This window comes from Falco punctatus (assembly GCF_963210335.1).
Source record: "Falco punctatus genome assembly, chromosome: 13".
NCBI lineage: Eukaryota > Metazoa > Chordata > Aves > Falconiformes > Falconidae > Falco > Falco punctatus.
In genome coordinates, this window is record NC_137593.1 from 10,999,874 (window position 1) to 11,016,996 (window position 17,123).

Below are 17,123 nucleotides of genomic sequence, written 5' to 3' on the forward strand. Positions count from 1 at the left end.
GTAACACCAAAACCACCAAAAGTTCCAAGAATCTGCAGTGCCACTGGCAGAGGTGGCTGGAAGACATGACACACACCCCCAACCCCACACTGTACAGCTGCCCACAGAGGTAAGGAACAACCCGACTACTCACCCCGGCTTGTGTACAATCTCCCTCAGCACCCGCACAGCATCATCGTTGCTCATGTTCTCAAAGTTGATGTCATTTACCTGCAAACAACGCAAAAAGGTGAGTCTCAGAGATGTGACCAGAAGCTGAGCTCCCCACTCAGCTCAGCAGTGACTCAGCTTCCCTCTTTCAAGTGCAGCTTCCTGGGTTTAGCCTGCCAAAGTGCACAGGGAGGCTTCTGGGTCTTTTCTTACTGCTTTCCCAGGCCCAAAGATGGAGGTATGTGGGCGTGAAGTACCTGCAAGAGCATGTCTCCTGGCTCAATCCTGCCATCAGCTGCCACAGCACCGCCCTTCATGATAGAGCCAATGTAAATGCCTCCATCCCCACGCTCATTGCTCTGTCCCACAATAGAAATGCCCAGGAAGTTGTATTTCTCTGCAGCGATGGAAGGAGAAAGAAGTAAGACATCATAAAGCAGCTGCCACAAGCAGCCCTAACCTCAGACAAACCACGTTCTAATGTTGGTCGCTTGCACCCCTGTCCCAGAGAGATGTCAGGGACACAGAGAAACTCTTGAAAGACTAGTGCTTCAAGACAAGCCTACAGAATCCATCTCCTCACTCCTCCCCACATGTGTTCTCTTTGCCCACTTCCCAGTTCCCTCTCCGCCACCCCATCTCACTCTGGAAGGACTACAGGCTCCATGCAGACCACCCACTCACCCATGTTCAGCGTGACTGTGATGATGTTCAGGGACATGGTGGAGTCTGTGATGCTGCTGAAGGACGATGACTGGAACACAAGTGAAACATGAGATATCCTCCTCTGCCTCAGTAACATTCCCAGCCCCAGCTCCCTCGACTTGTGCTCCCTGTCACTCCCTGTGGCACCACAGCCACCACCCACAACTCCAGCCTTATGCCGGGAGCTTTGCAGAGCCAGAGGGCATCAGCCATGGTTCTTACGACCTCTCCACAGCCAGGACAAGGTCTACAGTCCCAGCTCTTGAGGCTACATTGGCATGGGAGAGGTTTACAGCATTTTATGAAGTCTCAGCACTTGGACATCACCTGTCCCCAGCTATACCCACAGCAAACAGCTGACCAGCCCTGCAGCATTGAGTGGAGATATCCACCAGGCAGCCCACCTTGCCCTGCATTGCCCTCCCCAGGATACCCAGCCCCTGGATACCCGCTCAATGCGTGGAGCCTTCTGTTTCCGCCGGCGTCGCTTGTGCCTCCTCATTAGACGGGAAGCACTGCTTTGCTCTGTCGAACTGCTAAACCTAGAGGCAAAAGCAAGAGTCAGCTCTTCTGCTGCCAGGGTGGTGGCTCTGGCAGCAAGATAGCCACAGAAATGGCACAGGGAATAGAAGACTGCAGGGGCAGAGGGGAAGAACACTTATGTGGGGGACAGAAAACAGCAGAGGGGTCTGCTGGGCCAGACTTGAGACAGAGGCAGGTCTGAGCACAACCCTGGAGTACAGGATTACAGTGCCCGGCAAAGGCATCTCTGTGCTGGGAGGCAGTGGGAAGCTAGTGTTCCTCCAGGACCTAAGCTCTCCCCTACCTGCTGGTGGAGTCATCTTCATCTGAATCGAAGAAGCTGGTGGTCTCCAGCTCACTGCTCATGAGCGTGGAGGAGCTCTCGTACCCGCCCAGGTCTCGACGTCGCTCTCCCTTCACTGTCCCATTCACCCTGGGTGCTATGAAGAGTCAAGACTCAGTGTGCTTGAGACAGGTCACAGGTAAACAATCCCCTCCCCTATGCAGGGCTCATGGCAACTTTCTCAGAATGAATCTGGTCATCAGAAAATCCCATCGAGTGCCAGCCAGCTCTAAGTACACCCTGGGATCAGATCCATCTTCTGTGGGATACCTCTTCTATCACTACAGGATGGGAAGCAGGCTGATGGGCCACTAGAAACAATGCTGCTAAACTCATGGAAGCCTTGCAGCTGGTTCTGTGGCAGAGCAAGGAGCAGCACGAAGGGGCAAGGCTAGAGCACTCTGCTTTTCAACCAAGGAGTGAGGCCCTGCTGTCTCCTGCTCTTGAGGCTTCTACAGGAGACATCTCCTTTGCCCCCAAAGGTTTCAACACCAAGCTCTGATGCAACACAGCTCCTGCCTCCAACGTGAGGCTACGGCCTCAGATCACTGAACAGCCCTTCTAAGGTGGGAAGGTTCTGCAGAGCAGAGCTGCCCCATTTATGGAGCTGGTGCCCCCTTTGTGCCCCAGCCATGCCCTGCAGATCTCTTGCCATGTTACCAACACTCACCATGCTCAGGCCCATCTGTCCGACGAGGTCGTTCCCTTTGCGATGACACCACCGAGTCTGTCTCTGTCTCATTGTCCAAGTTTTCCCGACTCCCCCCAGTGTTAGGGCTGTGATAAGATAAAAGCAACAAATATGTCCAACAGGGAGCAACCTAAAGCAGGCTCTCCCTACCTCTATGCTGGCCAGCGTAAGCCTCCAGCCACCAGCTGTCTCTTTGAAGGACAAGAGCAGAGGTGGTGGGGAACAACCACAGCACATCTATGAGTGCAGGGCAAGGGGCTGGGGGAAGCTGTGCCAGCTCTTTGCCATCTTCCTTGCACGATTTTCAGCATGCCCTTGCTTGTTGAATAATGCAGCTCCACTTCGAATCTGTTCCCAGTCCCATACTCCTCCCCCCTTAGCTAGCTGTGATCTCTACCAATTTGGGTCATAGTGTCCCAGTCCCTGGTCTGGATTTACAGCAAAGTCAGTGTGGGTCCCTCAGAAATAAGGACAAGTGTCCAGATAACTTACTGGAAAGAGGGGGGCCTAGAGTCTCCAATTCCTCCCGTGCGCTCCATGGAGGGTGGCAGCTCCGTTTGGTTATCGGCACAGACCGAGCCAGCATCTGAATGGGAACCCTCTGCAGACACCAGCTGGAGGGACGACAGACAGAGAATGAAATGGCTGAGGCACTGGGAAAATGTTTACAAGAGTGGCCAAATGAGCTGGCCAAATGCCTGCCTGGCCCAGGATCTCATCTCTGACAGTGGACAACAGCAGATGCCCAGGAGCAGGTATGGAACAGGCCAAGCATGCAGCAACACTCCCCCTTAACGCCTTCCCAGACACTGGCTATTTGTGGCTCAGGAATTCCTGACCCAGCAGTGAAGTCCGGGTGGCTGACAGCCCTGCTTGGAGATTTTGACATCATCTGTACACCCACACTGCACAATTTGTACACTCAGGTAACATTTAGCAAATGTCCTGTAGCAAAGAGTGGATTCCCCTAGTTCTTCTTACATCAGAAGAGGCAGCTGTCAGTCATTCCTTTTCTCAGCGTTACCAGCCCCTACACCTCCCCCTGCAAGCTGTGGCACCCAGCAGGACTTTCACCTTCCCAGCCCACAGGAGCTGGGGGTAACAGAGTTCAGGGCTGAGGCTGGCACTGAAATAGACTTCAACATGCTCTTTTTCTGGCTTCCACATTGCAATCTTTCAGGTTGTGCCCAAAGAACTGGCTTGGGCACAATCTCCAGCCAACCTCTGGAAGGCTCAACAGTTTCTTCAGTGCAGAAATTCAGGAAAGGGTCAAACCCCAGGAACTCTTTATACCAGCCATGGTCTGGGGCAGCCCAGACACACCTACATCTGTGCCTCTGGCTCTAAGATAAACCACCAACTTCAGGGCTCAAGGAATGAGGTGGAGCCTCTCCTGAGAGGAATGCGCTCACCAGTGGGATGAAAGAGAAGATGGCTCAAATAAGCTCAGTGGAAAGTGGTTTCCCCAAAATCACTCCCTATGCAGGTTTGCACTCTCCCCACTTCCAAGCTGGGCTGAGCAGGGCTAATCCCAACAGGGCTGGGCAGGAAAGCAACAAAAAGCCTTTTCCTTGCAACAGACATTTGGGGACCCTCAGAGTGGAGGTAACAACGTCCAGAAAGGAGTCCCACCTCGACCAGGGAGCAAATCCCCAGGGACAAGCTAGAGCTCACGAGTAAGGGAAGATCAAGTTCCATCTTTAAGGACCTTCCAATGTGCTTTTCACATCTGCCCCACACCTGTCTGCTGTATGGCATGGGCAAGCAGGGAGGGTGGCTCTCTCCCAGTGTCAGGGAGGGACTGCAGGGCCCAGCACCCTGATCTGCCCCAGACTAAATGGGCTGTGGGTCACCTGGAGCCAGTCCAGCACAGTGAAGAGACCAGGACAGGGGTCAAGGCTCAGCCTGTGTACTTGAAACAACTGCCAAGCCATCAGCCATCACAGAAGAGGTCTGATCCAACAGAGGTGAGGGATGCCTGACTGTGGGTCTGGACAGAAGGATCATGAACCAGAGCCTGGAAAGGAGCCAAGAGCTGCTGCCCAAGCCATAACGCCCAGTGTAAATGCAGAGGCAGCTCTGCTGCTTGCTGGCGAGGGGATCACATCCACATGGAGGCAGAAGCAGATGCCAACCCAGGTGCTGGAGGCACAGCCCATTTTCACAGGTCTTGAGTGCTTCCCAGAATCACTGATGAAACACAGAGCTGTGCCCTGCCCATCTTTCGGAACTGCGGAAACCTTAATGAAGGGGGGACGGATTCCACAGATCATCATTAGGGCACAGAGAGAAAAGTCTGCTGCCAGAGAGGCATGGGGAACAGAAACGGGTGCAGCTGGGCAAGGAAGACAGAGCAGCCCTGAAAAAGCCACAGCCAAGGCAGCAGACAGGGCAGAGAGCACCCTGGGGTGTCAAAAGCTGCAGAGCCTGTCTCACAAGCCCCAGGACAAGCCCAACGGCTCCTGCTCTCGCAACTGTCTAACCAGCTCACACTCAGTGTCTCACACTCAGCTCAGCTTCCCTCCCTCCAGGAAGCCCCAGGCACATGCCTGGCTCTGCTCTGGCACCTTCCTGGTGACTTGTCTTCCCAGGACACATCCCACTCCCTGAGGGCCACATCCCTGCTCTGGCAGCCATTGCCTGGGAGCACAGGGGAGAAGAGATGCTGAAAGTGGCCAGCATTGCCTAAGGAAAAGTCATACAACACACTATGCTTGGAGATCTCAAGGCAAGACCAGGCAAATAGATCTGGACAGAGGGAAATAGCCACAGGCAGCTGTCAAACAGCAGTGAGGAGGAGAGGAGCAGGGGTGTTCCCAAGCTTGGGGACTGATGCTGCCTTCCACCAAGACTCCCGGGGCCGGGATTTCCTCCAGGGAAGGTTTTGATAACCACCCTGCACTTTTCCTGCCTCTTGCACTGTCAGGAAATATTCACTTGGATCCATGCCCCCATCTTTCCCTCTAGCTAAAATTACTACCAAGTTCCTAAAATAGCTGCATCCCCAGCCTGTCTGGCAGAAGCAGCAAAGCAAGTGCTGCCCCCTCAGCCCCCAAACCACCCATGGACAAGGATACTCTCAGCAGAGAGAGAAAAAGGGATCATGAGCTGTGCATAAAGGACTCAGACTGCCGTCACCCTTTGTGCACAAGAGCCAGCAGCAGCGCTAACTCCAGGCACAAGTTCCCTGCGAGGAGCCAGCACACCAGGGCAGCAGCACAGTGCCCTGGTCACAGCAGAGCTGCATCGGACCCATGCTGCTCACACTGAGCAACCAGAGAGCCCCGATAAAGAAAGCTAGCGGCTGCATGGATGCGTGGATGACAAGGAAAAGCACGTCAGGTAAAAAAAGAGCAATGGAAAAGGTTCAGAGATTGGGATTCCCCATATAGCACGTGAAAACAAAAGGCAGCTGGAAAGGGACAGGTGGGGAGGTGTCTCAGGGCAGATGCAGCAGCAGCAGGGATGGTGGCCAAGCGCTGGACGGGCTGTTTTCCGACTGGCCTGGCTAGCCGCTAGAGGCAGGACCGCAGGCGCCTGGCTGCCGGCTCTTGGTGTGGGAGCCCTGTGCACCCTCTCCTCCTGGTGCAGGGCAGGACCCCACTGGCCATGCTGCTCCCCTGGCCAGTGTCCGGGCAACCAGTATGGCAGCAGCGCGCCTGCCCACCCGGTCCTGTCACCCACACCCTCCCTCCCAAAACACAGTGTTTTCACGGCCCCTGGCCCAGATCTAGCTGTTTGGTGAAGGGACAAATGCAGCATTGCATCCCACCTAGCCTGATTTACTGAGGATTTTTGCTGTTTAGGGGCTATTTGGTGGCCTCTGGAAAAAGGCACTTGGGTCTTGGTTCTGCTCCTGGCGTAGATCCACGCACCCTCATCAGCACAAACTGCAGCTCAGCAGAGGGGAAAAGGGATGACGGGCTACGGAGGCTGAATACCACCTCCCCACACAAACAGAGGGTCCCCTTGGGGGCAAAGGGAGGCATGCGGGCAGGGGACAGAGCGTGTGCATGGCACGGCACAGAGGGAGAAGCTTGTCCTGCAGCTGCCCAGGCAGTACCTTCAGTCTTCAGGGCAGTCAAATCCAGTCCGCTTCACCAGCACTAAAGTCACTTAAGCCCTTTGCACCAGTCACAGGAGCGGGACTTTCCTTGGAAAGCTGACCCTGCCATAGGGGCACACGGGTTACGCTGCTGACAGGCCAGGACCACCACCTCTGCCAGGCATCAGTTACTGCAAGTTCTCCACAGAGGCATCTCACATCTTTCCCGGCATGGGGGACCCAGCACCACGCAGCACCCTCTCCATCTGAGGGACTGGAGTGTGGTAATCCAGCTCATCAGCTTCGATCGCAGTCAGCACGCCGACAGTATGGAGCCGTCCCTGTGCCTTACTTGGCACTATGCAACCTAACGGTGGTTTTCAGAAAGGGCAGAAACAGGCAGCGAGATACTGAAGCAAGGGGCTTGCTTACCCAGGACACCACCCGGCCGTTGAAGCAGGGAAGCTTGGCATTGTCATCAGAGATCTCTTCTTTCACCACCCTGCAGAAGGGAGAGAAGGCAGTCAGAGCTGGGTCCAGGACTTCAGAGGAAAAGGAGACTTTCCCAAGGCAGGTGTTTGCACCCAACAGGAGGTAGAGCTCAGGCTTGGCAACGGGGTGGGGAGAGGGCCAGCAGCTCCCTCCTGCTGCCAGGCTACAACTGCCTATGCCCACCGCCACGACTGGCAGGCTGGAGGTGAGAAGACAAGGGCAGAACAGGCTCTCCCACGTGCACTCAGCTATTTTATCCCCCAATTCACATTTTAATCAGTTAAAAAAAAATATTCAGATACATACCATAGAATCATAAAATTGTTTAGGATAGAAAAGACCTTTAAGATCACCGAGTCGAACTGCTAACTTAGCACTGCCAAGTCCACCACTAAACCATGTCCCTCAGTGCCACATCTATTTGTCTTTTAAATACCTTCAGGGATGGTGATTCTACCACCTTCCTGGGCAGCCTGCTCCAATGCTTGACAACTCTTTTGGTGAAGAAATTTTTCCAAATATCCAATCTAAACCTCCCCTGGCACAACATGAGGCTGTCTCCTCTTCTGTCGCTTGTTACTTGGGAGAAGAGACCAACAACCACCTCACTACAACCTCCTTTCAAGTAGTTGTAGAGAGTGATAAGGTCTCCCCTGAGCCTCCTTTTCCCCAGGCTAAACCACCCCAGTTCCCTCAGCTGCTCCTTGTAACACTTGTGCTCTAGACCTCCACCAGCTCCGTTGCCCTTTGGACACGCTCCAGCACCTCAGTGTCCTTGTCGTGAGGGGCCCAAAACTGAACACAGGGTTCAAGGTGCAGCCCCACCAGTGCCCGGTACAGGGGGACGGTCACTGCCCTGGTCCTGCTGGCCACACTGTTTCTGATACAAGCCGGGACGCTGTTGGCCTCCTTGGCCACCTGGGCACACTGCTGGCTCACGTTCAGCCGGCTGTTGACCAGCACCCCCAGGTCCTTTCCCACCAGGCAGCTTCCCAGCCGCTCTGCCCCCAGCCCGCAGCGCTGCGTGGGGTTGGTGTGACCCAAGCGCAGGACCTGACACCTCACACAGGTGGCCTTGGCCCATCGATCCAGCCTGTCCAGACCCCTCTGCAGAGCCTTCCTGCCCTCCAGCAGATCAACGCTCCCACCCAACCTGGTGTCGTCTGCAACCTTACTGAGGGTGCACTCGATCCCCTCGCCCAGATCGCCGATAAAGACATTAAACAGAACTGGCCCCAGTACCGAGCCCTGGAGAACACCACCTGTGACCAGCCACCAACTGGATGTAACACCATTCACCATCACTCTCTGGGCTCGGCCATCCAGCCAGTTTTTTACCCAGCAGAAAGTACACCCGTCCGAGCCACGAGCAGCCAGTTCCTCCAGGAGAATGCTGTGGGAAATGGTGTCAAAGGCTCTACTGAAGTCCAGGAAGACAACATCCACAGCCCTCCCCTCATCCACTAAGCAGGTCACCTTGCCACAGAAGGAGATCAGGTTAGTCAAGCAGGACCTGCCCTTCATAAACCTGTGGTGACTGGCTCTGACCACCTGGTTGTCCTGTACGTGCCACATGACGGCACTCACGATGATCTGCTCCATAACCTTCCCCAGCACCGAGGTCAGACTGACAGGCCCGTAGCTCTCCAGATCCTCCTTCCAGCCCTTCTTGCAGACGGACACCACATTTGCCAATTTCCAGTCAACTGGGACCTCCCCAGTGAGCCAGCACTGCTGATAAATGATGGAGACTGGCTCAGTGGGCACTTCCAGCAGCACCCTTAGGTGGATCCCACCCAGCCCCATAGACTGGCGTGCATCTAAGTGGTGTAGCAGGTCAGTGGCCACTTCCCCTTGCATTATGGGGGCTTCATTCTGCTCCCTGTACTCGTCTCCCAGCTCAGGGGCCTGGGTACCTGGGGAACAACTGGTCTTACTGTTAAAGACTGAGGCAAAGGTGGCATTAAGTACCTCAGCCTTTTCCTCATCTTTTGTCATTGTGTTTCCCCTTGCATCCAATAAAGGCTGGAGATTCTCCTTAGCTCTCCTTTTGTTGCTAATGTATTTATAGAAACATTTTTTATTGGTTTTATGGCAGTAGCCAGATTAGAAGAGGCCAAAGCCCAACTAGAACTTAATTTTCTCCCTGCACAACCTCACGACACCTTCTAGTCCTCCTGAGTTGCCCGCCCTTCTTCCAGAGGTCATAAACCCTCCTATTTTCCCTGAGTTCCAGCCAAAGCTCTGTTCAGCCAGGACCATCTTCTCCCCTGCTGGCTCGTCTTTCGGCACACGGGCACGGCCTGCTCCTGTGCCTTTCAGATTTCCTTCCTGAAGAACGTCCAGCCTTCCAGGACTCCTCTGCCCTCCAGGACTGTCTCCCAAGGGGCTCTGTCACACAGCCTCCTAAACTGGCCAAGGTCTGCATTCCAGACGTCCAAGGTAGCAGTTGTGCTGATCCCACTCCTTCCTTCTCCAGGAACTGGGAACTGTACGATTTTGTGACCACTATGCCCAAGACGGCCTCCAACCACCACATCACCCCCAAGTCCTTCTCTGTTCACAAACAACAGAGCCAGTGGGCACCTTCCCCAGCCGGCTCCCTCACCGGCTGGGTCAGGAAGTTCTTCCACACACTCCAGGAACCTCCTGGACTGTTTCCTCCCTGCTGTATTGTGTTTCCAGCAGACATTTCCACCAGTTCACTTATTTCTAAAGAAATACATAACTTGAACTTCTTTATAATGATCTGAAAGAATCACAACCTATGCCAGAGATTTCTAACAGATGAAAGTGAAATACATTAAACATGCTGCCTCCCAAATGTTACTGTTGCTTTTTAATTAGGTACATAATATTTCAACATTACTTCAAGCTTTATAGTTCTGCCACAATGTCATGTTCCCGCATTACACAAACAGCCACGTTATTATCAGTTTTCACAGTGGAGGGAGCCACTGATAATTTTTTTCCCCAACAGTAAAAAAAAATCAGTTTTCTTTGGAGGGAAAATTTATTCTTTCTACTTTAAATGTCACTGGGCATTGAGTCTGCAATCAAAACAACTTGTAAATTCACCAGATTCAATTAATAACATCTTTTGATAAATCAAATTTAATGGCAAAATGGGCTTTAACAAGCTCATTTTCTTTTCTATCCAATGACAATGTTTTAACCACTCTTATTTAACACAAAGACATCTTACAAGTAGTTCGTGCTATTAATTTCCCCTTCCAGGCTATATCTAAGATAGTTTGACATATATTGTGCTTTAAAAAAAAAAAAAAAGTAACAAAACAGTGAATAATTTATGTTTGAGGAGAAAAAGAATCCAACAGAAAAAGAATAAAAGAACAAATGTGAGAATAAGGAAAACTATGCATTAAAAAAGAAGTAGCTTATAAGTAACTAACAGAGTACACAGAGGTAGGATCCCGTCAACAGCTCTGAAGGGTCCCCAAGCCAGTCCCCAACTCACGGAGAACTGAAGAGGATGCAAGCGTGGGATGTGGAGCTGTGACCCATTACTCCAGACTGCCAAGCAGCCCAGGCACTGCCATCCAGTTGCAGCACGCTGGGGTTTGGAGAAATAGGTACTCTGTGCTCCCAGCTGTGCTCCTTGGTGTGCCAACAGCTGCCCAAACTCACTGAAAACAGCACAGCAAGGCTCACCAACACTTGCCAGGCATCAGCAAAAGGCAAATGAACAGTGCTGGAAGACCAAAACCCGGAGAGCAGGCTCACTCCACCCTGCTGGCTGTGCTGGTTGCTCCAGTGTCACGCAGGCTCAGCAAAGGGCTGTCCCACAGGGTGAAAGGCAGCACATTGCCGCGTCTTTGCTGGCAGCTGGCACTCACAATCCCTGCCCAAACTGGAGAGCCAGCAAAGGGACTGGACAAACGCTTCCCATCTCCAGAAGGCACAGATGAGGAGGTCATGGTTTGAGCAGTCTAATCCACTCCCAAGATGTGCGTTAATTCCTCTTGCACAGATGGAGAAGCAGAAAAAAAGCAGGAAAGGAGCAGTGAGGATGGATTAAAACCCTGCTGGCTTAATGCTTCTTCAGCATGCCCTGTGCCAGCCTCTGCCCAAAGTCCCTGCTGACCACGGTGAGTGTCAAACACAGGCAGTCCCCCTAGGACCTGTCCCCTTTGGTGCCCATGTCAACCCTTTCCAATGCAGGCAAGTTGTCTCCTCGCTTCCAAGCACGCACACACACACACGCACCCTGGCCTGGCTGCACTAGCATCCATTCATACTGTCGCCAGCAGCCTGGACTTCATCCAATTCCTAGAGAGAACTTCAGGCAGAGCCAATTTTCAGTGCTGCATGCTGCCTGCTCAGGGACACAGAGCCCTGCCTGTGGGTGAAAGGACAGGGTGATATATTCGCAGGGTCACGGTGACCAACCGCCAAGCCCAAATGAACTATTCCACTTTCAGTGGGGACAGAGAAAACCAACCCACAAGGCCCCCTGCCCACCCTCAACTGCAATGCTCGATAGAGAACAAGCCCCGTCTGTCCTGAGAGCTGGTCCCTCGTCACCCCATTACCCCACTGCTGCCCCAGACATCCCAGGGGTCAGCTCCACCCTGGAGCAGTTTTCTCCCTCCTTCCCCAGCCACTGCATGATTTATCACTATTTATCACCCAGCTGTCAGAGCACAATGGATTATATATTTAGACTCTACAGAGCAAAAACTGATAGCGCTGGAATTGGACACAAGCCGAGCAGGAATCTCTCTGTGGTCCTGCTCGTGTCTGTCACCCCCTGCGCCGTCCCAGCCCTCTGTGCCCTGCATTCCTCGCCAGCCTCAGCCCTGGGCTGCAGCCTTCCTCCCCCCACCTCTCACCACTCTCTTCAAGCCACACTTCTCACAGGAACAGGACCACAGGTTGAGGCAGAAGCCACCAAGCGAGCAGCCTCTGGGGGAGCTGTGAGCAGTGCCACGTCTCCCCTCCACGGCTGCACGGGAGGCGGCCATGAGATGGAACTGCCCGGTGGCTGTGCTGGGAGGGAAAAGCATCCCGTGAACGTGCTGGGAAGAGCCCCCAGCTGACGGGGCCTGAGCCCAGGAATCCCGAAAGAGCAGACCAGGAGCTCAGGATCTCTCAAAGCCTTTCCTTTTGGCTGGAGCCAGCGCAGCCCAGGGAAAACATCTGCCCGAGGCTGATTTCAAAGGGACTGCTTTTAGTTTAGCGTCCATCAGGGCAGCTCGGTTTCAGGTTTTCCCATATTTCAAGTCCTGCTGGGGGCTGGGCACAAGACAGCTGAGAACGGTGGCCAGAAAAAACCCCTTCCATGGAGCGGCAGGCTGAGCTCGCCCGGGCAAGCGTGGGTCCGGGCCCTCGGTGCCACCGCTCCGCACGGAGCATCGCCCAGCACGCCGGCCGCTCGCCGGCCCCGGGGCCAGCAGACGTGCCGAGGCCGAGCTCCCCGGCACTCATCTGCCTTGAATTTTCCAACAAAGAGACCTGCGGGAGGGAGGAAGGAGGGAGGGTTACAGGGGAGGCAAGCCGAGTGGGCGGATGATTCAACCGCCATCCCCAGCGACACGGGGGAGGGGACAAGGCTCTGGCTGCCGTAGGAGCCCGGCTGGAGTGTGCAGAGGGGGCTGCCAGGGCTGACACAAGCAGCACATCTGCTCCCATGCAGCTGGGGGAGGGGACGGGGCAGCCCCGAGAGCGGGGAGGGAAGCAGAGAAAACCCAGCTCCAACCCTGGCTCCATCCCTACCCTCCCACCAGCTTCTCTGGAAAAGCCAGCAGACCCTCTCCCCATGGCCTGGGAAGATGCCACGCTCCCAGCTTCCCTCCCGCTCCGCTCCCCACCAGCGGGAGCGGCTGGCAGCCTGGAACAAGGATGCAAGAGGCAGGCGAGGGGCAGGCGGGCAGACGCTGCCTTCTCCAGGGAGCCCCAGCCTGGCTCAGGAAATTAAGAGGGTATTTTGTATCACAGAGTCATGTCCCAGGAATGAAGGGAAGGTGGGGAACAAGAGAGGGTGCACAGGAGAGAAAGGAGGCCATAAAACCCCAGCCTCGAAGCCGGCTGCGCCGTGTCGGAGACCCCCGGCTGCGCAGGCGTTACCAGCGCAGCTGCTGTGCTCCCAGCCCCCCCCTCTCCCCTCGGCGGCCTCCAGCCCGGCCAAGGCTGCGGATACAAGGGAGTTTCTAGCTTCGGCCAGCTCTGGTCTCTCCCGAGCAGGACCTGCTCACCACGGCGAGGTCCCAGCGAAGAACTTGGATGGAATAACGCAATCCCAGCGAAAGAAGAAATCCAAGAGGCATCGACAGAAGCGCCAGCAGGAGGATTTGAACCTCAGATTTGGATGCAGGCTGGAGCTCAGCAGCAATCGCTGCTTGTCTCTGGTGGTCCCGTCCCTCAACTTGTCCATCTAAGGGCTCACAACGGGGAGGATACTCGGAGAGGATCGACCACGGGACATGGCAGTGATCTGAAAAGCTGAATCTGGTGTTTGGGGTGGGGGGGAAGTACCAAGGGAGGTGAGGGAAGGGGACCCCCTCAAGCATGTTAGACAGCTCAGTGGCCAGAATGAAAAGGAGTTTGTTACTAGGGAGGTGCCAAGATTGGGAAGAACACTGAACAGTGACAATTTCACGCTAAAAAGATGTAAAGCTAATGAAAACCAGTAAGATCTTTTCCTTTGTTTAGTCTGATTATTAAGAACGAACTTTACACAACAGAGACGTTTTTTCCAACATTGCAAAGCCCAGAAAATCAACATTAAACTTAATCTTCTACTACAATCTCCCCAAAGTGCAGATTAGGTAGGTCACTCCTCTGAGTTTAACAGCCCCCATAAGAAGAAAAAAAGAAAACAAAAAAACCATCAGGAGACGTTTCTACCCAATAGCACAAGCTTCAGGGATTTACACACCAGAAATGTGATCTCATTTTCACCATCTATAGTACACACCCCTTAGGGCAGAGATGTCTTGTCTCCAAATTAATAATTGCTGCATAGCAAAAGGAAGCACCTCCATGTGTTACTATCCAAATGTGAGCATCTCCCAGCTCTAGAGCAATATCCTCCCCTCTTCTGCAAGATCAAATGCTGGGGCTGCAGGGATGAGCTCTGCAGTCATTTCACCAGAAGAGAAAACTGGACAGAGCAATTGTCCAACAAAGCTGAGATTTCAGATGGGAAACAGTCGCCTGTTACGACTAAGCCCAGACATGACACGTGTGCTTCCCATGGGGATACAATCCCCTCAAGGGCTACAAGGCCCAACCAAAGAATACACACGCCAACACCACACGTGTATTGGTGAGACCTTGGGCTTTGGAGGCAAAAAGCACACATCAAACAGGATGAGAGGATTTGAGTTGTCTGTGTCCATAAGCCAGGGCATTCTTTGCGTCTTCCTCACTGTATTTTTACCCCCTGAGTGAGGAGCAGTACACAGGATACAAATTGCATGGTGCACCGGGGTGAAAAGGGCTCTCGGAGCATAAACAGAGACCATCACTCTCGCATTTAATGTCCCTCCCAAGCCCCCACACAGGCCTCCACTGCTCCTCTATGCTGTAGCACAGGGTAAAAAGAGACACACAGACTTGTAGGTGGCTTTGTTCAGACCCTCCTGCCCAGAAGAGCTGCTGTGCTCCTGTCTGTCCCCACATGCTGTGTGAACATGAGCTCCCTTGCAGCACTGTCTTTACCTGGGGTGCTTTAAGAATCAAGAAGTACAAACCAGCTGTCCTGCTAACAAAATGATAACACAGCTCTGCATTTGAGCGTGAAAGGCCACCTCCGCTCTCCTAACAAATCAAGGGAGCTTTACTAGGGTTCCTCGGGGAGCAGGTCACGCCGTTTCAAGCTACTACCCACTCTCCTCAGGAGCAGGGACACTGCGCCCATGAGTGAAACCACAGCAAGAGTCTCCTTTATTTTTAGGCTGTAATCTCTACAGCCTCGCTCAACCATGCTCGCCACTACTGCCCCACAGCCTCCGCACGTTCCCCCCACTGTCACTCAGGCAGGGGCCAAACAGACATCTAAGACGGCACCTGTTTTCCACAGCAACCCCTCATCAACACACTTGAAATCACTCCACTGGACACACACCAGGACAACCACAACACCCCTGTCCAGGAGATGCTTGGCTCCAGCTGGACCTGCGCTCAGTCCTACCGGCATCACTGGGTGGCAGATGACACAGGACAGACCTCCTGTTCATCTAGCCCAAAGACTGGAAAAGGAATGGCATTTAGGAACGAGCTACCCGACCTCACAGGCCTGCCCGGGAGCAGCACTTATCAAAGCAAAGCTACAGACTTTGATTTCGAAGTGAGCCCAAGAGCCCAGGCGGCCCCTCCTGCCTTGATCTCCGAGTGACCATCTGGCTGCAGCACTGCTCTGCAAACAAGCCCAACAGGCCTGGCCTCCGACCCGCCCTGCCCGAGCGATGCTTCCAACCCCCAGAAGGACATTTAGAGACATCATCAAAGCAAGCATTCTCCAGGCCCCCAAAGGTTCAGTGACACTTTCAGGCTCTTTGAATTGGAAATCAGGACAAACGGGAACTCCCAGCAGAAGCCCAGCCAGGCTCTTCACCCTGGTAGATCAGTTTCAGCTCCTCAACAACCCTAAGAGCTTGCACAGCCCAATGCAAGGGTACAAGACAAGTGCAAGGGCTCATTGTGAGAAACAAAGATTTGAGGTTACATGTCTGCAGAAAAGACCTTCAGGGGAACAGAGGTAAATCCACAGACAGAACAGTGACCAAAAGCTGGGCTTGAATTCAAGGTGGGTTAGGAAACAGGCCCAAAGAAGTCCCTGCCAAACAGAGAAATGTGTATGAGACAAGGTAAAATCCCTGGTGCTGTTGCTATGGTTCACATGAATGTTCAGAGACAGCAAGCAAACCAGAGGAGGCTTGTTCTGTTGTGACACTTGGCTCCATCTGGACACGGCCGGCAGGAAAAGCCCACAATGCAGAGCTGCAACACAGCAGCACTCGCTGACACAGAGAAGGGAACTGTACAGAAAGGTGGAAAAAGGGCTTACCCAGCTACTGCTAGCAGCAAAACACAAAGGGCACACCACCACCTTACCAAGAAGCTTATGGATAGGTGCCAGGGAACTCCTTGCAGCTCCACAGAAGTCATTCAGCCCTTTCTAGGCTGGCTAGAAAAGCAACAGCCCCTCTTGCAATGCCCAGGGACTTCACGCTGATTAAGACAACAGCAAGGAGCTGTAAAGGGCTCCAAAGGGTGTTGAGGGTATTGGTGTGGTGTTAGCACACATACAACAGCCAAGAGAGAGGGCCGTGATGTCCGTGAAGGCTCTGCATGCACCGCGAGGAAGGCAGGACCAGGCCTTCCTTTTCTGGCCCTCAGCTGAGCGACGCCAAGTCAGTTCTGCTTTTTAACAGCAAACGAGGCTCCTGCCAAGAAAGCGCTGCTGCTGTGGAATGTGCTGGGCCAGCAGTACAGCTCATTCCTGGAAAAGCATCAACTCAGCAGGAGAGCAAGGAGAGGAGAAGAGGGGGAAAACGGGAAGAGGGGGAGGGTGGGAAACAAAAGTCTGAAAGCTTGGACTTCCACACCTGGACAAGCAGGGAGCTGCCACAGAGCAGTCTGCTCGCCAGCACCCCCTTATCCCAGGCTCCCAGCACAGCAGCCCTGCCCAGCACCAGCTCCCTGCTCTCAGCACCTTTCTGCTGGCCAGCCACCACCAGAGCAGGTCTGGGAAGGCACAGACCGAGGCACATGTCTGTGGGGAGGAGAAGTGAGGCTCGCTTCCCCCGCCTTGTTAACAATTAATTTGTATTTAATGACAGATCTTCACCAGGAGATGACAAAGCAGCTTCCACACGTCCTGCCCTCAAGACACTGACCAGCTCACATTACTCTCTCCTAGCACAAACAACTTTGCAAAAGTCCCCCAACTAAACCAGCCCAACCTCCTGCATGGTGGGAAGGGGCCTTGAAGCGTAACAAGCTGTAGATGACTGCATCTACTTCTCACATCCAGCTGGGCTACCATCAACAACACCTCTCCTAACTGTGTCTATAAGACCTAGAGAGAACTTCTATAAAACCAACAGGGAGTTAATAAAGCTCAAAACTAAGTTCCACCACAAAACATTTGCCAAAGACAATGAGAAGGACTCATGCAAAGAGCAGCCTTTCAGAGTCACAACAGCTGC

At 53.6% G+C, this 17,123-nt stretch overlaps 2 protein-coding genes across 8 annotated transcripts in view; one reads left to right on the top strand and one right to left on the bottom strand.

The window, feature by feature from the left end:
* The window catches only part of ABCC5 (ATP binding cassette subfamily C member 5), a 205,787-nt gene that overhangs the window by 84,026 nt on the left and 104,638 nt on the right, over positions 1 to 17,123 (top strand). The window lies entirely within an intron of this gene.
* Positions 1 to 17,123, bottom strand: part of DVL3 (dishevelled segment polarity protein 3) — a 35,791-nt gene that overhangs the window by 5,942 nt on the left and 12,726 nt on the right. For 6 of the 7 annotated variants that reach the window (XM_080409160.1, XM_080409163.1, XM_080409161.1 and 3 more), the window contains exons 2-9: positions 6,889 to 6,958; positions 2,904 to 3,025; positions 2,391 to 2,497; positions 1,682 to 1,817; positions 1,304 to 1,397; positions 835 to 904; positions 408 to 547; positions 134 to 210 (exon numbers count right to left, since the gene is read on the bottom strand). In XM_080409160.1, the coding sequence (XP_080265286.1) occupies positions 134 to 210; positions 408 to 547; positions 835 to 904; positions 1,304 to 1,397; positions 1,682 to 1,817; positions 2,391 to 2,497; positions 2,904 to 3,025; positions 6,889 to 6,958 (816 nt within the window). The other variant, XM_080409166.1, reaches the window with a different exon arrangement.